General features: G+C 52.6%; 3 protein-coding genes across 8 annotated transcripts in view; 1 reads left to right on the forward strand and 2 right to left on the reverse strand.

The window, feature by feature from the left end:
- LOC137862000 (C-signal-like) overlaps positions 1-23,717 on the reverse strand; it is a 176,021-nt gene that overhangs the window by 137,745 nt on the left and 14,559 nt on the right. The window lies entirely within an intron of this gene.
- Positions 10-5,686, forward strand: TMEM208 (transmembrane protein 208). The gene is made up of 6 exons (XM_068693255.1): positions 10-122; positions 228-323; positions 406-465; positions 568-704; positions 4,108-4,192; positions 5,230-5,686. Exons 1-6 carry the CDS (start codon positions 117-119, stop codon positions 5,365-5,367), a joined length of 522 nt encoding a protein of 173 aa, XP_068549356.1. The 5' UTR covers positions 10-116; the 3' UTR covers positions 5,368-5,686.
- On the reverse strand, positions 6,373-23,643 carry MATCAP1 (microtubule associated tyrosine carboxypeptidase 1). Of its 6 annotated transcripts, XM_068693246.1 has the most exons (6): positions 22,625-23,438; positions 18,114-18,257; positions 9,212-9,344; positions 8,688-8,993; positions 8,002-8,099; positions 6,373-7,179 (listed from the first exon to the last, which is right to left on the reverse strand). In XM_068693246.1, the coding sequence occupies exons 1-6, from the start codon at positions 23,096-23,098 to the stop codon at positions 7,015-7,017; spliced, it is 1,320 nt and encodes a 439-aa protein (XP_068549347.1). In that variant the 5' UTR covers positions 23,099-23,438; the 3' UTR covers positions 6,373-7,014. The 6 variants fall into 6 exon arrangements, 3 of the variants coding, with proteins under 3 accessions (XP_068549347.1, XP_068549348.1, XP_068549349.1); XR_011099842.1 differs by lacking the exons at positions 6,373-7,179; positions 8,002-8,099; positions 8,688-8,993; positions 9,212-9,344 and adding exons at positions 11,015-11,872; positions 11,979-13,945; positions 14,153-14,229 and having other exon boundaries at positions 18,088-18,257; positions 22,625-23,643; XR_011099845.1 differs by lacking the exons at positions 6,373-7,179; positions 8,002-8,099; positions 8,688-8,993; positions 9,212-9,344 and adding exons at positions 11,015-11,872; positions 11,979-13,945; positions 14,153-14,251 and having other exon boundaries at positions 22,625-23,618.

A 23,717-nucleotide genomic window follows, 5' to 3' on the forward strand; every position in this document is an offset into this window, starting at 1 on the left:
AAGGCCACACTCCCGGCCTCCATGAGGAGGAGCCGAGGAGCTGAGGCGGGGCCCGAGGCCCTGCCCCGTCCCTCCCGCTCCCTCCCCGTCCCTCCCCGGCGGCGCAGCGCGGAGCCATGGCGGTGAGCGGCGGGGCCGGGCTGAGGTGGAGAGGGGGGGGGGGGAAGGGTGAAAGCGGGGAAACGGGGTCCGGGCGAGGCCGCTGAGCGCCCCTCTCGGCTCCACAGCCCAAGGGCAAGGCGGGCACCAAGGGCAAGAAGCAGATCCTGGAGGAGAACCGGCAGACGCTGCGCTTCTACCTCCGCATCATCCTGGGCGCCTCGGTGAGTGAGCGCGGCCGGGGCCGGGCTAGGGCCCAACGCGGGGCTGGGGCTGGGGCTGACGCCGCCATCGCTCTCCCCTCAGGCTGTGTACGCCGTGGTCAACCTCGTCATCTTCTACCCCGCCGCCTCCGCATGGACCTGGGTGAGCATCGGGCATTCAGGGCCCTGCTTGGGGCCCTAATGCTGCTCCTCCTTGTCCCCCGTCACCCCCAGCGCTGCCCGACCGCCTCTTTGCTCCTTGCAGCTCGCCTTCGTCTTCAGCTGCGTGGTCTACGGCACCAGCTACCGCTCCATGAACTCCATGGCCAAGCCGTCTTTCGCAGACGATGGCAGCCTCGCCGACGGGGGGATTGACCTGAATATGGAGCAGGGGATGGCAGAGTGAGTGTCCGCGCCGCGCCGTGCAGGTGAGCAGGAGCTGCTGCCTGAGCGCGCTCGCAGGGCGCCGGGTGGGGAGCCGGCAGCCTCCAGCCTTTCTTCCCCAAAATGAGCCCGATCTCGGCCTCGGTAGCTGAGAGCTCGGCCGGTCAGGAGCCGCCACGTGGGCTTGGAACCGCAGGCAGCCGTCCGTCCGTCCGTCCTTAGGGCCTTGCCTCAGTGCCGAGGTGCGCAGGTAGGAGATCCCCCAGGAGATCCCCCAGGAGATCCTACAGGAGATACCACAGGAGATCCAGCTCAGCTGGAGCAGCCTAAATCTTCCTTCAGGAAGAGGCAGCGCTGACTCCGTGCCCGCTTTTTGCAGCACACGGTGAAAGTTTATTTTTTATAAACCACCACTGCAGGTGGTGCCTGACAGGGCAGAAGGGCGCACGCTGCCAGGTATCCTGACCTGGCTGCAAACTGCTGGTGTCTTGATCTGTTCTAATTGGGTTGTTTCCCTACTAAAAAAAACAGCCCAGCATCTTAACTCCTCGCACCACCTTGGCCCTTTTGCCCTCTCTACTTGTGCTTTACCTACATCTTTCTCCAGACACTGCAGAGTGCCTGTTCAGTGTTAGGGGTGACACAACTCCCTTTCCCTTGATTAAGGAACACGCAACAGTAGTCCTTGCAAAGTGATGTTGAATAAAATAAGGAGGTAACACTACAGAAACAGTAGAAATATTTTCTAGTTTTCTGTGTTTTCAAACAGTGAGCCCCAAGCTAGTTTTAGAACATTGTAAAGCAATTTTGGACTCTCCAGCTTTAGCTCTCTGTCCTCCCTGACAGAGCTTCAGCTTCCATCTGTAGGTTCTATCTTTTTTGGGGTACTTCAGTGTGTGATTTCAGCGAGGTGTCTGGGGTTCTCAGCCCCTTCCCTCCAATGTCCTTGTGGTTGGTATGATTCTAGGTTTATGACTGTCTTTCACTTGCTGTTGGAGTTGTGAAGAAAGGCAGTGGGGCTCTGTGTCCAGTAGAGGAACCGTAAACCAACCTAGGCAGGGGAGAGAGGTAGAGGAGGAGGCAGGCAGGCAGTTTGGGGTGGATTAGCTGTGCAGGTGTTGGACTGGGGAGCAGGACTGCAGGCTGAGCATTGCTGGTTTGTGTGGTCCTCTCATCAGTGATCAGGTCTCTTGCTTCAGCTTCTTACCTGATGTCAAGGTGTAATAGTCCTGCCCAGGGAGGCAGCTCGTTTTCATGTCAAGCAACCTCTTGCTGGAAGGGCCACGTTTTGCTTTTTTTTTTTTTTAACAGAAGTCTCATTTCTCCAGCCAGCAGATGAATAGGGACATTATTAGCAGGCAGACTGACTTATGCAGCACAGAACCAGTTCTCTCTGCACATGATGAACTCCCATCTGCTGTGGTTTTGCTTCTTGACTAGTGAATTTGCTACATGCAGCCACAGTGACACAAATGTCCAGTGTAGGAGACTCCGTCACAGGGATAATGCAGACAGAAAAAGAGGGAATTATTTCTAGGACAACTTGCGAGATGGTTGCTTTACACCGTGTTCATCCCTTAGTAACTTCTTGCTTGTCAGCTGAGCATTTCTCTCCTGTTCTAAACTTGCCATTTCTTTTGGCTCTCCTGAGTAATTCTAGAATTGCAAAATATTTTGGATACCCTTTTTTGTGGAAACACAATACAGGACAGCTGATTAAGAAGAATAAGGGAGATTAATATTTTCTTGGGTATCCTAGTTGTGAGGGATGCTTGCTAGATACTCCAATGCCTGGATGTGATGGCACGGTCAGGAGATTGTCCTGCTGGGACTGGGGAGGGCTGATCTCATGGTGCAGGGACTTGCAGGTGTCTTGGAGAGCTGGGTTCAGTGTGGGAGGTCTCCCTGCATGACCTCTGGTGATGCACTGAATTTTTGAACCTCAATATCCCATCACAGCACTGCTGATGGTTGATTCTGCAGTGTCTTGGGTGCTTGGTGTCCCATCGTAATCTAACTGACGAATACCTAACGTCACTTTGGTTTGCACTGTGCTGCCCAGCACGAGACAAGCTAATTCATTACCACTGCACTTGCTGTTGTTTTCTTGACTCCATTCTTGGATGTGACTTGAATGCTTCTTACTCCAGCAGATTATCACAGAATCACAGACTGGTTGAGGCTGTCGAAGGGACCTCTGGAGGTGATCTGGTCCAGCCCCTCATCCAGCAGGGTCCTTCAGAGCAGGGTGCCCAGGACTGTGTCCAGGCACCTTTTGAATATCTCCAGTGATGACTCCACAACTTCTCTGTGCCAGTGCTCCGTCACCCACACAGCACAGAAGTGCTTCCTGATGTTCAGAGGGAACCTCCTGTGCTCCAGCTTGTGCCCACTGCCTCTTGTCCTGTCCCCTGCCTGGCTCTGTCTTCTCTGCACCCTCCCTTCAGGTATTTAAGTACACTGATGAGATCCCCCTGAGCCTTCTCAGCAGTGCCCTCCTCACTCCCTTTTCCCTCTCCGTTGGGATTGAGACCACCACCTGGGCTCCCATGCCCTTAACCACTGCCTCCAGAGCTCACACGTGGGATGTTGGATCCCTGCACAACATCCTGCATCCAGCCCAGCAGGCTGCGAGCCCCCCTGCTTGATGGGTCAGGTCTCCAGGTGGGTGCCTCTGTCCTCTGCAGCAGGTGCTTGCCTGTGCAGCATCCCCCTTGATGATGACTGATTCTTCCTGGTGGTCTTGTGTGCTTTAGGGTGAGGTTTGTTTGCTTGTAGGGACATCCGGCCCCTCTTCAGTGCTGATGGTGGTGAACCTATTTTGGAGGTGTAAGCCCTTAGGTGGGGCAGGAGCTTTCCTGGTGGCGCCAGAAGTTACCAGCTTCCATCCTTCCCCTTCTCCAGAGGTTGTGCTGACCTCTGGACACTGCCTGCTTCTCTGCTGCAGTTGTGGTCTGAGGCTCTTCAAGCTGTGACACAGACAAGATCCCATCCATCTTCTTCTGGTGAATTCTCATTCGATCAATTCCCATCTCTTCTTTGGTGGTGCACAGCCTGCTCGCTTCTCATAGATCTTCGTTTGGTGGCACACCTCCTTCAGGACAGGGGGTCCTTGCAGGGCCATCTCCTGGCATCAGAGGCAGGCTCAAGGCGCTCCCTGCAGCCCAGGACCTGGCGGGCTGTGTCCACCACCCACAGCTCTGTGGTGAAGCATCTACCCTCGCAGGGAGCTGCTCCAGGAGTGTTTTTTACTTGCTCCAAGAGTGTTTTTTTCATCCTGACACGCTGCTGAACCTTGGCTCCCCCAGAGGGTGGTGGTGGAGCAATGAGCAGCTTGTTCCTGTCCGTCACCGCTCTCAGCGCTGCCTCGGGCTGGTGGGGCTGGAACCGAGGGGCTCACGTTTTGCTTTTCTTCCCTCAGGCACCTCAAGGATGTGATCCTGCTGACAGCTATGGTCCAAGTGCTGAGCTGCTTCTCGCTCTACGTCTGGTACTTCTGGCTCTTGGTAAGCCCTGCAGTTGTTCTTGTTGCTCTCAGTTGTCATCAGAACTGAGGACATCATTTATCCATTCCGTTTCAAAGTGTCCTGTTTCAGGCTGAAACTGCTGATAGTTATTTTTATTTTCATCAAACATTGTAAAAGTACGAGGGAAAGAAATCCCGATCCCTCTGGCTGAACTTTGTAGTAAATTGTGCAAAACCTGACCTTGGCCTTTCTCTCTGGTCCTGTGAAACAGCAACAGGAAGCATGAGGCAGATTAAAGCCCTCATTGTGCATAGAGCTATTTTCTCTGTCTTTCTGTGACTGTGACAAACAGGCTGTGTTTCTTGTTTGGTTTTCTCAGTCCTTCTCCAGCACTGACTGAGGCTGGGAACTGCTGCACCCCATGCCATTTGGTAGATTAAACTCTGCAGGCTTTGCTCCCCCTTAACATACCAGGTGCTTTCTACTGCTGGACCATTTCTCATGTGCCTCCAGCTAAAACTGCTTTTGCAAAAGGCTAAAAAAATCTCCAAGCAATTAGAGCAACTGTGGTGGTGGTTTTTTTTTGTTTTCATTTTTTTTTCTGAGTATATCTCATGAGGATGCATAACGCAGTCTTGGGATAGTAGAAAGTTACCTGCTTTCCTTACTCCCAAGTTTCTTTCTAGCTGGCTCTGGCAGGGGGCAGCCTAGGCCCTGACTACCCCGGACACCATATGGGTCATGTTTTTTCATTCAGAGAAATGTGTTTTTGCTTCCGAAGGAGGGAGAAGCAGAACGTCTGGGAAGTTGGCTCTTTCTGGGTAATTCAGAACTGATGCTGGGATTTCCATACATGAAGTCTGAGTGCTGTGATCCCAGAGATGTATGCAAGGTCCTAAGTCATATGAAATCAGGCCACGTCTTTTGGGTGCTTGCCGCTGCCTTTGATGTCAGTGCATCTGACCCAGCCTGTAGATATTTTCCAGCTCCTTCAGCTTCCCCTGTAGGACCAGCCGGCCTGAGCTGCCCAAGCTGCCTCCGCACTGCCTGAGTTTGCTGCCACGTGTGTTTTGCAGGCTCCGGGGCGTGCTCTCTACCTCCTGTGGGTGAACATCCTGGGGCCCTGGTTTACAGCCGAGTCTTCGGCCGCCAGTCAGGAACCGAACGAGAAGAAGCAGCGCCGACAAGAACGCCGCCAGATGAAGCGCTTTTAGCCCAGGCCAGGGAGATGGATTAACGCTGTCTCTCATCTCCATGCTGTTATTTCATCAGGGATGCGACAGAAACCAATCCGAAACCATCACAGTACCTATGTTGCCCTCTGTCACTGCTGCCATTCCACGATGAAGGCTGCAAGAGACTTCCCTTGGTTGGTTTCTTAGTGCCAGTCGAGGCCTTGCTCCTTGTGATGACAAGGCGGGGGGTTGTGCTGGGATGTGTAAATACCTTTCTAAAGCAGTGCTGTATCGCGTTCGAGGGTGGGGATTGCAATGCTGGAGGAAATATTATATTAAAGAGCAGAGTCTAATTGGCCATGCTGGTCGTGTGTTCATGCAGGGGTGCTCACAGAGGGGAGAGGTTAAAAATGCCAGCATATTCTTGGAGGCCAGGACCCCGAGAATATGGAACCAAATATCTGGAAGCAAAATCCCCCCAGCTCAGTTTTCTCATCCCTTCCCATACCTGCTCTGTGCTGTCCTGCCTGCTGCAGTATCAGCAGCCTGCAGAGGGGCCTCAGCTGCCCTGGGAGACTGGGAGTGTCCAGAGCAGCTGGAGTGCTGTGAACTGAGCTCGCAGCCAAACTTGGAGCTCTTGGGATTGAGCCTGGGCTCTCTGGAGAGATTGGCCTGTGCTACCTTTAGGGAAGCTCAGTGGGATGAAAAGCTCCAGCTAACAAACGCAAAAAAAAATCATTTTTTCTTTTTTTTTTTCTTCTTGCCTTAAAAACTCCCCTGGATGGCTTAGCTGGGGTGCTGTGACTGTGGCAGAGATCCCACATTAGAAACCACGTACGGCTCAGGGCAACACCTGCTGTTGCCTGCTTTGATTTACTCGTGCTGTCCCTGCTCATTAGGGGGTTTTACACCCTGGTGACCCCTTCCTGCTCCTGACGCACCAGCTCAGAAACATGCAGCTTTGCCCATGTGAGCAAGCTGTGTTAGCAGGGGTGCCAGCCAGGCTTTCGCACTCGCTGCGATCCATAACATTTTGCCAACACGTAGTTTCCATTACATGTTTTTTATTACACCTTTTTTTTCATAACATCAAGCCAACTCCCCGCCCTGAGTCCTCCAGTGCCTTGATGCCAGGCAGTGGCTGGATTTGGGGTGCGCAATAATGACTTTATATGGGTCTGCATGGGCTGCTGGGACAGGGCAGATACCTAGGAGCAGGGAGAGCAGGGGTTGTTTGAGGGAATTGAAGTATCTCCTGCTGCCAGGGAGGGCATGAGGGGAGCTGGGAACATCCCCTGGCACCCTGAGGACCCTCCCATGCTCTCCCCATTGCAACCAGCCCAGCGCAGCCTCCTGCTGCGGGACTGGTGCAGCTCCCAGGCTCTGCCCTGGCTCCCTCCAAACCCTTGTCTCCCCAAAACCACGCAGAGTGGCACGGCGCTCCCCAAAATGCACGGAGCCGGGCGGGGGGAGGACAATCAACAACAACCACACTGACCATCTCGGCTGCGCTACCCCGCGCAGCGGTACATGCACGTTGGCCTCCCGGATGGAAGCCCAAGCTGTGCTGTCTCCTCCAGGCAAGGACTGGCTCGACAGCCCCAATAAATACCGAATAAATAGGGCCAGCAGCAGCAGCCAGGTGCTGGCAGGCTGCGCTGAGACACGCGGGGTGCCCGGTGCCGCTCAGTCGGGCAGCAGCTCCTCCAGCTCCTGCTCGTTCAGCTGGTTGGTGGTGATGATGTGGTCGAGCTGCTTCATGTACCGCTCCAGGTCCTGCATGAAGTGGGGGATGCGGGCCTTCTCCAGCACCCCAAATTTCTTCAGGCGGTTCACATCTTCGTAGGAGACCTGATGGGAAGAAAGGAGCGGGCAGGTCAGCAGGTGCCAATGAAAGGTTTCTGTCCCCCTGTGACCTTTCTGCCTGCCCAGCTGGGGTTTCCACCCTCATCCTGCCCAAATCCCCCTCCAACCTGTGGGGAGGCACCAGGTGAGAGGAATTGCAAGGATGAGTTTGTGGTTTTGGTCTTTTTTTTTGTCATTCTAGGGACAAGTAATGCTGCTGAGCTTCTATGTGCTAGCATATTTAATAAAACAACAACAAAAAAACACAACCAACCAACCAAAAAACATATTTAAAATAAGATGTAATGCCTTTGAGACCCCAACCCCCACCAGTGTCTCAGTGTGGGTACACAAAATCCATCACTGGTTGCAATTGCAGAGCAGCCTATCTGATGTTTCTGTGGGTTTCCTTAAATCAGAAAAGCCATACTCTACAGGATGCACCCTCTGAGCAGAAGGAAGAGACCCATGGAAGGTTCCCAGAGCAGCTTAACCCAGTGGAAGCATCTCCAGCCTCTCCCCAAAGGTCTCCCATGGAGGAGGACAGATTGTCCCAGCCATTCTTGTGTCTTTAGAGCTCCCACAGCCTTTCTGTGTTAGCTGGAGACCCTTAAGTGCACAGAAATACAAAGAGCTGAATGCCTTCCAGCCAAGGTTGAAGCTCATTTCTGTTGTATGGAGGGAAGCTGAGACCACATCTGAAACAGTCTCATCCTATTTCCCCAAGAAAAACCCATATTTGCTCTCCCCAGGACAGCAGTCCTGGCTGCCCCAAACCAGAAAGCCCCTTCCTGGTGTGGTGCTCGAGCTGCTGCCCCGTGCTGTCACCTTTCCAAGGGCAGCCAGCAAAGGGAAGTCGATGGTCTGCCGATGTCGCAGGATGCGGAGAATCCCGTCCAGGTACACCTGGTCCTTACTGAAGCAGCCTGGAAAAGAAGGAAGTGTGATCAGGAGCTTGCCCCAGGATAAGCCTTATCCTCCTGGGTGTGACAGAAGGAAAGGGATGAGCAGAGCCAGCACTGGGGACTCGTGCTGAGAAGCCTCCACCTTGGGAAAGAAGGGAAGGCAGCAGAGCCTCTCACAGGGACACTCACCATTCCTTGAGATTATATATATATATATATTTTAATGCAAGAATCTAAATACACCCCCTAAAAAATGCTCTCTTTCTCCTGTGGCTCCCTGGGAGCTTGTACAAGCTGCTCTGCCCAGACCTACTGAACTGGGATGATCTCTCAGGTCTCCCCAGGCTGCCCCATCCATCCCAGCCTGACTCTGAGCAGCCGGAGAGGTGATGGGGCTGTCCTGCGTGCAAAACTGCCACAAAGATAAGCGTAAACCCATGTGAAAGCAGAGCTGGGGATAGAGGGGAGCAGAGCCACTGCTTTAAAGGACGTTCTGGCAGTGAGCCTGGTGATGGTAAAGCTGCCCAGCACCAAAACACGCTTATTTGAGTGAATAATAATAATAAAAAACTTCCAAAAATGGAAGGCTTCATGCTCCCTGAGCTCTACCTGGCTGCGAGGTGTCGGTCTGGCCTCGCTTGGCCCTCACGCAGTATTCCCACCGCACGCCGGCGTCCTGGACGTACTGCTCCAGGTCCTGGAACAGGGCGGAGAAGGAGAGGCGGCTGGCCCGCTCGATGGTGTAGTAGAGCAGGGCCGCACGCCAGAGGAAGGGCTGCTTGCGGAACAGGACGCTGTGCAGGCTGGCCAAGCCTTCCTCCGTGGGGTTGGCGGGCTTCAGGCTGTACTGCTTGCGGCCCTCCGAGCTGTGCCAGGGCTGGCGGGTGTTGTTCACCCCGCGGATGTAGTGGGTGCCTGGGGGGGGTGGGGGACAAGAGCGAGCATCGTCAGCCAGGGACAACTTGGTGACCAGAAGCTTAACCCCATCGTGTTCATCCTGCCTGCTTCTCCCAGCCCCAAGGCCGTGATGCTGATGAGCATCACGGCCTTGGGGCTGGGAGAAGCAAGGCCATCGGGGGATGCTCTGCCTCCCCCCTCCTCACTGTCCCCATCACTGCCCTGGCCCTGCTGACCTATCTCATGGCGCAGCATGCCCTCCAGCCAGTACTGCCGGGCTCCGGCCAGGTTGATGGCCAGCGTCGGGCGGCTGTCCTCCACCATCATCACGGCCTGGGACAGGAGGTCGTCGGTGAGCTGCACCACCACCTGCGTGGGAGGGAGAAGGAGGCAAGAGGCTGTTAGCAAGCCTCCCCGACACGCAGCCTGGGACTGCTGGATGATGGTGTGGGTCATGCTTTAAAGTGTCCAGAGAAAACATGCTAAAACTGTTCCGGTCCAGAAAGGAGGTACGTCAAAACTTTAGGTACCGGGGGGCTCTCTGGACTTGATGAGAAATGGGCAACCTCTCTAGGTGACCCTGCTTGAGCAGGGGGCTGCACCAGATGACCCCCAGAGGTCCCTTTCCAACCATCCTGTGATTCAGTGACTGTGAAATGCTTGCCCTAACCAATCTTGGCAATAACTCCTGTACCCTGGGAAAGCCACGGCCAATTCCTGGGCAGGGAGAGAGGGGACACACATGGTGGGAGGAACAGCTGATCCCCCTGCAAAGAGATGTAGCAGGACGGGCCTGGACCCCAACGTGAAATAGCTCCTCTAGCCTTACTACAGCCACGGACTCTGAGCAGGCTGTGCTGGAGCTGGCTGCCCTGGCCAGCACATCCCCAGCACCCCTCCTGCTTCAGGCAGCTCCCTGCAGGCTGCAGGACCAAGGGCCACATGCGGCTTTCCATCTTCACCCACCACCTCCCACGGGTAGAGCAACGCCCAGCCAGTCCCCAGCCAAAAGATGGCTAACCTCCCTAAACCCCCTCTGGTGACACTGGGATTTTCCTCCCTCCATCAGCAGCAGCTGTGGAGCCTGGTGCAGTTTGTGGCCCAGTTAACCCTCAGCATTTTACTTGTGATAAACTGCCCAAGATTGGGCAAGCAGCGTGTCCTGAAGCCTCTCTCTCCTCACCCCTGCTAGCCCAGACCAGGCCTGCAAGCCACAGGAGTGGGAGAAGCACGTTTTCCAGTACAATGCAATGTGAAACAAAGCACAACGAGCACCAGCTTTGCCACTTTGCCCCAACCGAGCCATTTCATTGCCCCCTTTCCTTCAGCACTACAAGCACAGCAATGGGAACGTCTCACAGGGCCTTAACTGCTTTGTTGTGGGTCCAACCTCTACAGCACCCACCAAAAATATCCCACAAGGGAACCTGGCTCCATTTTCACACCTTCATCTCCTTTATATTCTCCCTTTTAAGGCTTCGAGAGAAGAGTAACAAGGACAGATCCATCCAACATACCTGCAGCACGAGCTGCCAGCCACACACATGGTAGTCAGGCTTCCTACTTGGGCACTTGCCAGCTGCAATCCTCAGCAGGACTGGTAAATATACAGAAAGAAATGGCTATTTTGGGCAACCTGGACATTGTGCATGACGGAACCAAGACAGCTACTCACATCCAACATCAGTGCTCTCAGACCCATCCAGGAGTGGGATCCTGCATCGCCCAGCGAGAGGAAGAACCAAACCCCATTCAGCCAAGCCTACAGGACTCATGGGCACATACTACAGGCACATACCATTTGTATCTCAAAAATCCATCTGCCACACACATATGAACTCTAAAATCACTTATTTCATGGTTGAAGCTTTTCAGGATGAAAAGCAGAAACCTGTCAACATTACACTCCTGAGCAAGAATTGCCTCTCAACTTCTCATCTTTCACTGCCAAACTGCTAGCATAGCCCAAACTGATGCACACACATACTACTACACTACAGTTCTTTTTTTTTTAAAAGAAAGAGAGCAGACTGAATCAGTTTGTTTTAAACCCAGATTTATTATTGTGTAAAGCTGTTCATTAAAGCCAGAAGTGCTTCATAACAGAGCAGAATCTACTACTGTGCAAATTAACAGCATAAAAGACTTACAACACAATCAACTGGATTAAAATATACAACTACAGAAAACACAGAGAAAAGACTTGCAAATTTACTTTTAACGTAGGAGCATTCTTGAGCTTTATTTCTGTTCCAGTAAACAATTCAAAATAAATAGAAATTGCACTTCTGCTGCTCTTTCCTGCACCCAGCCAGCACGCAGAGGTCACCGCTCTGGACCTTGTCCTCAGGCACAAGTCCTGACCTGGTACCTTGGTGAGCTGGGTCCTGCAGATTTTAGGAGATGCAGCTGAAAACCAGAGGCAACTTCACTGTAAGCAGAAATAAGGAGGCATATATGAGCCAAACTTTGGTATTATTTTAACCAATTCCCATCTTTTATGTTGGCGTGGTGTGACAGGAATACAACCTAGACATCCTGTGTTGCAGTCCCAAACACAGCTAGCTGAAATCCTGGAACCTGGGAGGGGAAGGGAAGAGACAAGGGGCAGAGCTTAAAGTAAAAGGAATGCATTTTGTTGTCACAGCACTCTTCCTGCTCCCTCGAAGTCATTGCTGTGTTCTTCAGCACAGAAACAGTGCCTGAACTCCTCTCAGAGTCCCGTGTCCCCCACGCTTTGCTGTTTGACCTACAGCTTCTACGAGGAGCACAGGACGATGTGTTGTGCCAGCTTGTGGGTTTCAACTACAAGAAAACCAGCTAGCACACGATGCTCAGCTGGCTGGGACAGGCCAGGCAAGGTCCACATCTTGCTGTCTTGTCACTCTTAATTGCCCCTACAGAGAGAAAGAACACAAGGGGGTTGGAAATTGGGCACTAGAAAATCCTGGGTAGATACAGAAAAAAAACATATTTTCCCCTAGGGTAAATGCTCTCTCTTACCTCTGTTTTTCCCCAGTCTATTTAAAATAATAATAAAAATAATTCACTGAGTTCTCTGTTTTTCTCCATTTTCCAATTGTCCATCCTTGACCACTCAACACCAAACTCCACAAGGACAACACACATTCAGTGGTTTTCCAGGGCTCTTCTAAGCTCTGCACCAGTGGGAGCTGCTTCACTGGGATTATCCCAGCTAGTGATTTCTGGGAGGTGGCTGCTGCTCACTTGGCATCCCCTGAGCAGTTCAAGTTTCAATAGTTCAAAAGCTAACTGTGAAAACAACTCTGTAACAGATTCCATGCAAATGACAGCAATATTGCATAAACCTGGGAGTCTAACAACACCGATCAAGTTACAGAGGTCAATGCTCCGTGCAGATCATCGCCGCCGTTGTGACAACACCCAGCCCTCCCTTCCTGCCTGCACTGGCACCGAAGAAAACCAGCCAGGCTTCATGATAACCTGAGCTGTCCATGGACAATATTGGGGAATGCCATGCTGAAGAATGTAACCTGGGCCAGGGGAGTCCCTCTTCAGACAAGGGGAAAATGCTTCGCGTGTAGGCCCGAGGTATCACCAGGCCCTGATGGCACAGGCCTTCAGTGCTGAAGCCACAGCCCTGATAATCTGCTGACACAGTGCACGCATTCAACAAGGGCCTTGGCAAAAAAGAATTAAATCTAGCCACACTGCAAGGCAAGCACTGCCCATCAGTCTTTGGTATCGTGTCTGATAAACAGGAGGCAGATGGAGCAGTTCAAAGCCATCTGTTTTCCTTCCCTCTTCCTATCTGACACCCACCAAGGTGAGCAAGGAGAACAGAACCAACTGCTGGAAAATAAAAGGTGGCTGAGAATGTGATGCTCTATGCAGAAACCAGGTCTAGATGCCTAGTGACACAACCACTTTTGGGGTAATCCAGTAAGAATTAAAAGGAAGAAAGCACAATGTGCACTCCCTCAGCACAATGTGCATCAAGGAAAACTCCAAGCAAGAACATCCCTGAATCTTTAGAGGAAGAATTCAAGCCAAAAGCAGCAGTTGTGACTTTTTATTTTTCTTCTCTCATGGTCAAGAAAAGGTAAAAACAACACAGAACAGCAACACTGAACTGAACTATATGAAAAGGAAACCATTTCTGTACAAGAGCTAGATGACATCAAGTAAATTGATTAGGATGCAGATTCAGGACAAAGAAACATCAGTAAACTGTGCACCCTGCTTTGGGGGGTTTACAATGGTTCAAAACTGGTCAGATGAATGGAAGGGGTTTTGTACACACCAACACCCGACTCAGGAAGCCACTGGTCTGCAGTGGTTGAAGGCCACATGACTTTCAGGGGAAAAGGGATGAAGGTCTCCTAAGCAGGAGATAACAGAGTTGGGCAGAGGCACAAAACCACTGCAGGAAGAAAGCAGACTGCTGTGAGGGCTGGGAAAGAGGGTCAGTGACCACCTGGAGGATGAGGAGCCCTGCAGCCAAGGGGACAGCTGCACATCACAGTCCACATGTGAGCGCCAACAACATGGTCTCATGGATGCATGCAGGGTGGTTGGGGCACACCACAATTTGAAGACAGGCAAAAATTTGCCTTGTAATTCCTTGTTCATCCTTTGTAGGAAAGCCTGATGACTTTTTAGAGGCGTTGAATAATAAAGTCAGGTCTGCAGAGAAATTGCACTGGACAGCCCATATCCATGATGGGCAGCATCACTCTCCTTATTTCAGGACCCCCATTTTGCCTAGGCACAGATACTGTGAGAACAGGAGATTACAGTTGCAGCCAAAGTCTTATTCCTGGGGCAGAAGGGCCAGCTCTCCAGATCTGTGATTTCTCCCATTTTGACCAGTATTCACAGCTCAGGCCTGAATTCCAAGCACAATCTCCAGCACATCCTTGTGGGCCACGAAGCTGTCTGCGCGGTTTGTGGGTATAATGACAGAGAAAAGAGCTCGTCCCCAAAAACTGTGGGAGGAAGCAGGGGCTGCTGATGGAGCCAAAGCCTCTCAGCAGCTCTGCAGCACAGACAGCAGGGTGTCTCTGCTCAGTGCTGGCAGGTTGGGGTGGGATGGGGCAGGGCGAGCACTGCTGGCAGGCCCTGGGGATGTGCTAGCCAGCAGCACTAAAACGAAGGACATTTCACAGTGGCGTGGACGACTGCGTAATACTTACCAACAGAGCCAAAGGTTACTTTGGTGCAAACTGGGAGCAGCTGGGACATCCAGGACAACTGTAAGGAGGCCTCCGAGCTCCGGCAGCATCACCTCAGCCCTGAAGCAGAACAGAACCACAACAGCTTCAGAACCTGCAGCTTGGACCCGGCCACAGAAACTCTCGAATACGCAAAGTTAATTGTGGTGCAAATACTTACCCGTAAACATGCTCCCTGGCGTGCTGGACACTGGTCTCCTGCCTTCATCACAGCTCAGCCCGTCCCTCTGCACCTCGAGTGCCAGGGATGGGCGCGGGGGTGCGAGGGGAGCGCTCTGCACTGACACCACCCTGGCAGCTAACGCCACCGGCCCTGCCTTTCGCAGGCTGCTCAGATCGATGGAGCACCGCAGCGAGGTGCGCCTCCTTTCCTACTGCACACCCAAACAATCATTCTCCTTGCCAGTTTTGGAAAGACTCCTCTAGATGTTGCGCAAGGGTTTGTCCTGGGGCTTCGCTCGGGCCAGGCAGCTCTATTTTAGCATCCCCCCGAGTGCTGTTTGCTTGCTAATTAGCTGGGAAGAGAAGCAGCGCGAGTTTCGGCTTCGTGTTTCTGGTTGATGCAGGGGTTGGAGCTGAAGGTCTGGAGTTGCGCCGCAGCCAGGCCAGGCAGAGGAAGCAGCAGCCATGCTTGCACACCCACAGCCCCTCGCGAACACTTTGGCCCCACCAGACACAAGCTTTTGACGGCATTTTCCTCAGCTGCAGGCCAACAGCCCAAGCTGCGTGCCCAGCTCCCAAATATGCAGCACCTCGTGGTTTTGGGGCTGCCCCCCTGTGCCGAGGAAGCCTCTGCAGCACAGAGAAAAGCTCCTAGGCCAGTTTGACAAGTCACAGCAGCACGGCATAGCCCGGGTCTGTGCTCTTCCACGTCTGATGGGGTTGGAACTGGATGAACTTTAAGGTACCTTCCAAACCAAGCTGTTCTGATTCTTTGACTGGGGAGGCACTGCAGGGCTGAGACCTGTACCAGGAAAACCCGTACTGAGCCCTGCGGGGTGGCGGTGCCTCCTGCATCCTGCCAGAGCGATGCTCTGCAGCCAAGGCGACGGGGAAACCGCAGGGTGCTCGCAGCTGGGTGACCTGCGGGGCCCCACAAGCAGAGTTTCTTTTTTCTTTTAAAAAAGAAACTCCTTATGATTAGTGTGCAAGGTGAAACTGGCAACAGAAAAGCAAACAGCGCTACCGAGCAGACAGGGTGCAGCACACAGAAGTCAGGCAATACAGACACAGGCAGCAGGGAGGGGAGGGAGGTAGATGGCTCCGTGAACCCACTCTGTGCCTCGACAGCGTGTGAAATCATCAGCGATGCGGCAGTGACGGGAGTTCCAGCATGTTTTTGTCCCATTCCAGGAGCAACGTTTCACAACACTCGCTGTGCAGGAACAGGTGAAACACTTCCCTCTTCCCTTCCCCAGGGAAATTCAGCACGATTTGTAGTGACTGGTAATGCACAAACCAATGCTTGAATGGTTTTACAAGTGCTTATCAGAAGTTTCAGAATAAATGAGCCATGTACCTTGCACTCTGATGTGCAAACATAATAACTGAACTCTTAGTTCCCCTGAACAAAGGGAAAATTAAACAGGGCTGGCAGAAAGTCAGTCATAGCGCTAATATTTAAGAAAAGATGTTTTGCTGCCCAGATGGAGCAATTTGGTTTAGATTAGCAGAGAGGAACGTAATAGCTGAATTTAATCAATTAATAAAATTAAGAGAGAGAACATAAGCAGGTGTTTATAAGTTAAGATTCGAGAACAAAGTATGATTCTTTTTGTAAAGGCACATTGTTGGCTGCCAGGTAATCCCTGGGGGCAAGGAAACTTCTGCAGAAGTGAAAGGTGTCAAGACTTCAGTTCTGTTTGTTTGTTTTGTCATTTGGGTTTTCAATACAAAACAAACAAAACCCCAAAGCTAAACAAACAAAACCAACCCCCAAACCACTGCCTGGTACCAACCTAGCACGTACAGAGAACAGAGGCTGAGGAAGACGTTGGTACCACGTCCACATCCCAGGGACACCTCCGGGGACCTCCGAGCAAGCCAGGCGGAGCTGGAGGAGGAATTTCACCTGAACCCTGCACTGCTGCCAAGAGGCGAGGAAGCCTCCTACACCAGCTAGCACTCATGCATGCTGACTGTGCCTCCTTGTGTCCTACAGCCAAAGGCAACTCTGCAAGCAAAAAGCAAAGCGAGGCCCAGAAATACCTCTCACCACTCGGCCCTGCAGCCGTGGAAGTGTTTCGCACACATCTTGCAGGCAGGAAGAGGAGAAAGCCCCTTAAACGAAGCCACGGGGCATCCCTCCTCCCCGTGCATGTCCAGCTGCCAGGAAACACTCTTGGAAGAGACAAATCCTTAAGCTCCTCGCCCTGCTTTATAATCCCTGTGAGCTCGGTGTTAAAGGAGAGCAGGTTTCCAACCACGCAACTGTGACAGCAGCATCAGGAGGACAAGGAGCAGGCAGAGACCACTGGGTGAGGTGAACATACACAGGTACATTTTGTTTTCAGCTTTTCACCAAGACTTTGAGATGAGGGAGAAAGGGACAGTGCCCCTGGCAGAGCAGGAACCAAGAGGTAAACAAGATGAAAGGAAGGAACTTGTCTTTTCACTGCTTATTTAAGTGCCTGAGATTTTTGGCTTAGTTTCTTGCAATTCCACTGTTACAGAGCAGCAGGGGTTTTGTTTGCTTTGGAAGGGGGCAGGTTATTTGGCTAACTTCAGGAAGCCAGCTGAAAATCCCTCCTGCCTCACCAGACCTAGGTTTGCGCCCAGCGGGCACTGTCAGAAAGCAGCACAGCGTGTGCAGCAAGGAGCAGCAAGAGGTGCTGAACTTTCCACCCTCCTTCCCATGCAGCTGAATCACCCCCAGTAATACCCCAACGAGGTATTTGCCACTCTGAAAGCCTCAGCTTGGAGTTTCAAAGCACCATAACCCAGCACATCCCAGAGAACAGCAGGAAATCTCTCCCCCATCTCTGCTTTTGAACATGTGAATGAACCCAGCTGTCGGAGATTTCTGCCATACCACCGCTAGCAGAAATAGGTTATTCTTCCCAACGGTAATTGATGCCTTATGGAGGCAGCAAAATACTCCCCACCCTGTGTGCCTGGCCATGTGGCCAAGCAGCAGCTCCGCTGTCTCTCAAGCATAAAAGGGAGATATTTCTGGAATGAGAAATCAAGGGAAACTGGGGGGAGGAGGAGGGACACAACTAGCACCTGCTCCCCAACTCCAGGATGCCAGGAGCCAAGCCAGAGATGGAAGGAAGCCACAGTTCGGAGTAGAAAAGCAGAGCGATTTACTGCAAGGTGGAAGAGAAAGGTAGACCTGCTCCCCTTCGCTCCTTCCTGCTCCAAACCCTGCTCTTCCTCGAGGCCAGGTTCAGGAGCACGCTGCCCCTCCCAGCTTTCCAAAAGCTGCACAAAACACCCGGCCCTCAGCTTGCATCAGGCGATGGCCAGGCTAAAAAAAAATCCTGTAGTTGTACCACATTTGCCCAACCCACCTCCAGAGTCTTATGCAGTGGTGGCCTTTGCTGGGAGCCCTAAATAGCCTGAAGAAGCTCCTCAGAATGAGCCCAGCATCTCCAGAAGCGACACAGCAATGCAGAGGACTGCTGAAAACCTTTGTGAAATCTTTTTGCAAACAAAATTGCCACCAAGTTTGTTTACTGCATACTGCACTTCAAACTCAGGTCTCAGATACTACTTTAACTCCTGCCCTGAGACATGGGTTTCCCAAACTTCTCTCCCCCAGTGAGTAGTTTTTTTTTTTTTTACAGGTCCTCTGTACCCAAAACACCTCTTAATTGGACTGTTATCAGAATCGATGCTTTGCTGAACAAAAGCACTGGTGAAAAATAAAATATTTTGCACATTTATTTTACAACTGATAAAAAACAAGGGCGATGATTACCTCTCCCACGCAGCCTTCCTTCTGCATGTACTTTCGGATAACAGACCAGATCTGGCATTTGCTCAGCAGTCTCCCACCAGTGGCAACTTCGAAGCTCTCGTAGGTCCCATACTTCTCCAGGACAGCATGGATGATCCTAATCGCCTGTCACACACACATACAAACAAGATATCAGGCCAAACATCCTCTCTGCTCTCAAGTACCTCTTCCACAGCACCAAAACTCCCAGGGGTACCAAAACGCAGCTGAAGAAATCCCTGAGAAAGGATTCAAACAACTGCAAAGTGTCAAGAGCCAGCGAGGTGAGATATTTTTGTGCTACCTAACAGAAGAGTAAGGCTAGGACATCTCGAGGGTAGGCAAGTACCAGGACAGATCGATTCGTGACACTGCCAGCACGGCCCGCAGCACATTCTGTCTGTGTTTTATTGTTTCAGAAATCCTCAGAAGTGTCTATTTTGGGAATCGGGCAAAGCAGAACCGAAACAGCCTTACTGTATGCAGCACGCCGCTTCTAGATGTTAAAGCCATGATTACTTTAATCTTTTCTGCTTTCGCTTCCTCTTTGAAACTTTAGTGTTTGCAAATTTATTAACTTGCTTATTAGTTGCTTATTGCAACACTGGGCTGAATTCAGGAACTCACAGCATGGAAGGCACCTGATAGAGCACAGCTCCTGGCACAAGATATCTTCTGGCCTGGCATAAAAGTAGCAAGTATGAAAACAGGACGGGCTCATGACTGGAGTTGCAGAAGAGTGAGCTGTAAGAAGTACGAATCTTTGTTGCCCTCTGCTATATCAGGGCAACAAAATTCGTATAAATCAGCTGCAGAGTTTTTAAAAAGGAGGTGGGGAAGTTAAAATCACTGCAGCAGCTCAGGCTGTTTGCTCTTCACCAGCTACCACATCTGCTTTGCAGAACTTCTGTAGAAATGACAATTTCGACAAAGCACTCAGGACACAAAAGGGTCAGGACCGCAAATGCAAACTGTCAGCAGAGGAGCACGCCATGCAGCAAAGCCTCCACAACGAGCATTTCTCTTGGCTGCAATGCTGCTTCCTCTTCTTCAGGCAGGGTCTCAACACAACCAGTCTAATGGAAGAACAGCATCTTATTAAGAGCAGCATCTGCTATTTTATTAGCATTAACATTCACATACCATCTATACAAACATTTATGAGTCTGTTTCTTCCCCAGAAAGTGAGTTTGCACTGTCAATTTCAAGCAATGACTCTCTCTAGCCTATTAACACATATTTCACTTACTGCAAGAGGCATGAGTTAAGCTGATCACTGGTATTTTACAGTGATTTTACATGGATTGTGGTGCTAGCACTCAGTGCACCTGGGCTGACAGCACAAACAGCCAGGTTGGGGACCAGGAGGATGTGTGGCTTCCACAGAGAATTAAAAGCACGGTTTTGTACTAACCAACAAAGTGGCACTCACACCTGGATCAGACCAGATCAGTTCCAGATTTTCCTTCCCTGAACAATATCCCCTAAGCAGCTAAATTTTATTCTCAGTTCACTTATTCTGTCTTTCCAGGAGCAGCTTCTGTTTGTTTAAATTGCTCCACTTCTGTGATTTTCTTCTTGAATTCCCCTCTCTTTTCTCTCCACCTTGCCACCTCTGCTGAAGATGGGGGACGACAGCTCACTACGGCGTGCCATGGCTCCAGGAGCCCTGGTGCTCCACAACCTTCGCTCCCAACCTGAACATCACTTGCTTCTAACATTTAACCCCTGGCCTTTGCCACTTTCAGGAGCTCAGTGACCACAACCTTCTCTGCAAGCCCTTTCGCTGCTGCTCAGCCCCATCCCAAGCCATGAGACGGGCACTGAGCTGCACTCGGGGCCTGAAGACCAAAAGCACGAGGCAAAGAGGAACTGGGCACAGATGGTGCACAAAGAGCACGTTCTGCACCGACTTTCAGACAGGTCACAGACAGCAGAATTCCTAAGACACCGCATTTGCTTGTCTGAGAAGCTGCTGAGCACCACGTCAGCCCTTCCTGCCCAGACAGTGTCCTGGCTGCCTCTTGGGACAGGAGCTTGTCACCAGCTCAGCCCACAAGCACGCGCACCACCACGTGTTGGGGGGCAGCAGGCACTCAGGTGGGGTCCAAGCCCTGCCTCGATGCTGTTCCCAATCCTTCGACAAACTGGGTTGCCAACACACAGACTTCTTGTTCTCTAGGAGGACCCTTCCGATTTACTCAGATTCTATGAAAAACAAGCAAGCAAAAACCACACCCAAGCAAACAAAAAGCCCACAATGCCTGTGCAGAGCAGCCGATTCAGCAGAACTGGAGGGGTCATTCATTTCAAAAGATGAAAAGTAAGAACAGGGAGCTGATTTTGGTTTGCACTGAGATGTTAACTTAGAAAAAAAAAAAAACACAACTAATTTAAGCTCCATGACTAATGCAGGTTGTTAAAAGACATTTGTTAGCTGCCTAGAAAAAAAGTCTCCCAAAATAAAAGGACTGAAAGGAGGCAACTGCAGTGTATCAGCAAAGGACCACTGACACCAGTGCTGCCGGAGTCCCATTCATCTCCTCTTTAACTGAGCACTCACCTCCACAAGGCTTTCCCATCCAAATCACAGAATTTAAATGTTTCTCAACATGACTGGTGCGTGCTGTGCTTTTTCCAGGAGGCAGAAAAGCCTCCGTTCTCCCAAGACACATCACACAGACATCAGAGAACTTGTAGAGATAGGGAGAAATATTTAACACTAATATCTCTTGCAATGAGTGCAAGAACCAGGATGAGAACATTCCCACCATTTATGAAGACTTTCATTCAAAGGAATGCACAGAGACAAATACATTCAATTATTCATATTGGACGTCAACTGCACTCGAAGAGGGGAAGTAGCTCTGAACAATTCCATTTACTGCATTAATCAGAGAATAAAAAAACAAAACAAAACAAAACAAAAAAAAACACCACTCAAATGCAGGAAGGGACAAAAGAAATCACTGAAAAGCCACCAGCAAGGTCATTACAGGAATCAGACTGCCTCCCCTGAAATAAGCACTGCTGGCACCAGTGTCACTGGGGCAGAGGTGCAGCAGGAACAGCACAGGAGATGGCTCACTGCTTAGAAAGTTGTTTACAGAAAGGGACTGAGCAGCCCAGATAACATCCAACTAGAGATGCAGAAGCACGAGGTGATGTGATTGCTGCGCACCAAAGTGAAAACAAGTACTCCCTTCTCATCTCTGCAATACAAGAACAAGTAAGTGGTCAAAACCCAAGAAACTAAGCAGTCAAGAAGCTGCTCTTCGAAACACTGCAGGAAAACTCCCAACCAAGTGGTGCAAAGAAGCAGCTCTTGTGTCCCAGTCTGATGGTTACTTATGACAGAGATTTTTCCTCTTCCTCTGAAGCAACTAAGATGGTCATCAGTGCAAACAAGCCTTTCCTACACCAGCGTGATATCCCAGCCCGTACCAAGATGGGTCTCTAGAGGCTCCACATGGCCTCAACAAAGAGTGAGCAGGACTTGTAACGTGCATGAGTTTGAGCACAGTGCATCCCCGTTTGCTGAGTGCACTGCTTTCTCGAACAAAATAACGAGTGCCCTCAGCCAGCAGTGAGGTGTTACGGGTGCTGTGCAGGACAACCTTGAGGTTTTCCAGGAAACAAACCAGACACAGCCACCAGGACACACAGGCTGGGGGCTGCTTCGAAGGCAAGCCGACCTCGTGCTGCAGCTCCTCGCCCCTTATTTCTAATCCAAAAGTGCCGGGGTTCCCTCACAGAGCACCAGCTCCGAACCACGGCTGCACACCTGCAGGCAGCGTGAGGCTCAGAGCCCCCAGGAGGGGCCATCCCCCAGGTATTTTTGGTGTAAGTGGAGTATTTAACTAAGGGAGAGCTTAGATGGGGATGGGGCATCCACAACTTCTCTGGGCAACCCGTTCCAGTGCCTCACAATCCTCACAGCAATAATTTCTTCCAAATGTCTACTCTAAACCTACCCTCTTTTCATGTAAAGCCATTACTCCTTGTCCCGTCACCACACACCCCTGACACAAAGTCCCTCCCCAGCTCTCCTGCAGCCCCCTTTAGGGTCTGGCAGGCTGTTGTAGGGTCTCCCCAGAGCCTTTCCTTCTCCAGGCTGAACACCCCCAGCTCTCCCAGCATCTCCCCCCAGGAGAGGTGCCGCTGCCTCGGGCCCATCCCCGTGGCCTCCTCGGGACCCTCTCCACCAGCTCCACGTCCCGGTGCCGGGGGTCCTGGAGCTGAAGGTGGGCTCTCAGGTCACCAACACCTCAACCCTTGGATTCCTCCCCGCGTGGCCTTCCTCCAGGGGCTGGAGGAAGAGGAGGAGCGCGCAGCCCTTGGCGTAACCCAGCACACCCGAGCGGACCGGAGCGCCCCGGGGGGATGCTCCCACCGCCCAAACGGAGGTGCCGGCCTTAGAAAACGGGGAAAGCTCGGGGGGAGAGCCCCCAACTCAAGGCTCACCGTGCACCGGGCCGGCAGTCCGGGCTCACCTGGGCCACGAAGCGGTCGGAGGCGGCGCGGTATTTATCCAGCACGGCTTCGGGCACCGGCTCTGCGTACTCGAACTGCGGGTCGTAGGCGAAGCGGGCCCGGAAAAACCTCTCCCGTTCGGCCTCCACGTTGAGCGGCCGCAGGGCTACGAGCAGGCAGGGGCTCCTCCGTCCCCCCCCGCCTCCCCCGCCGCCCTCCTCGCCCCGCGGCCGCCCGATGTGGGGCAGCGAAGCGGCGGAGCGCATCCTGCCCCCGCTCCCGGTGCAAGCGCCGCCGCCTCGCCGCATCCCGGCGCCGCTCTCCGACAGCCTCCGGCTCCCCCTCGGGTACCGGGCCGAGCATCCCGCTGCCTGTCGAGGCGGTGGGGACGGGCAGGAGGAGCACGGCCGGGAACCATCGCGCTCCGGCAGCTCGCCCAGCACGGCGCGGCCCTGCCCGCTCGCCGCCGCCGCCGCCCCCGGGTCCAGCACCATCTCCTCCAGCTCGGCGGCACCGGAGGCTGCAGGAGCGGAGCAGCCGCGATCGGAGCCGCTCGGCCAGCCCCCCAGGCACCGCCCAGCCCCCGCTGGAAGGAACGGGGACGGCCCCGGGAGGGGGCAGGCAGGAAGATGGCGCCTGCCGGTGCCCCCCCCTCCGCCCCCGGTACCGGAGCGGAGCCGCCTCCGTGCCCGGCGCTGCCACCCGCTTGGTTTTTCTCCGGCGGTGGAAGCCGCTAGGGAAGCGAAGCTGCCCGAGGATGGCAGATTTTGGGGACAAAGGCGTGCCCGGTTGGACCGGGTGGCTTTGCTGAATGCTGTGTCTCCCCAGGGTGCTGTCAGGAAATGGGGATTTCGCAGCATCTCCTGCGGAGGGACCCGCACGGAGCACCGAGACCACCTCTGGGCCACCTGAGAGGCAGCCCATGTGCCCGAGAGCATTGTCCAAATGCTTCTTGACAAGCCTGGGCTGTGGCTGCTTCCCTGGGGAGCTCATCCCAGCCCCCAGCCACACTCCTGGGGAAGAACTTTACCCCAGGAGCCCTCCTGAACCTCCCCAGATGCAGCTTTGAGCCATTCCCTTGCATCCCATCACTGCTCCCCACACTTTCAGCTA

This window comes from Anas acuta, chromosome 10, assembly GCF_963932015.1.
Source record: "Anas acuta chromosome 10, bAnaAcu1.1, whole genome shotgun sequence".
Classification (NCBI taxonomy): Eukaryota; Metazoa; Chordata; class Aves; order Anseriformes; family Anatidae; genus Anas; species Anas acuta.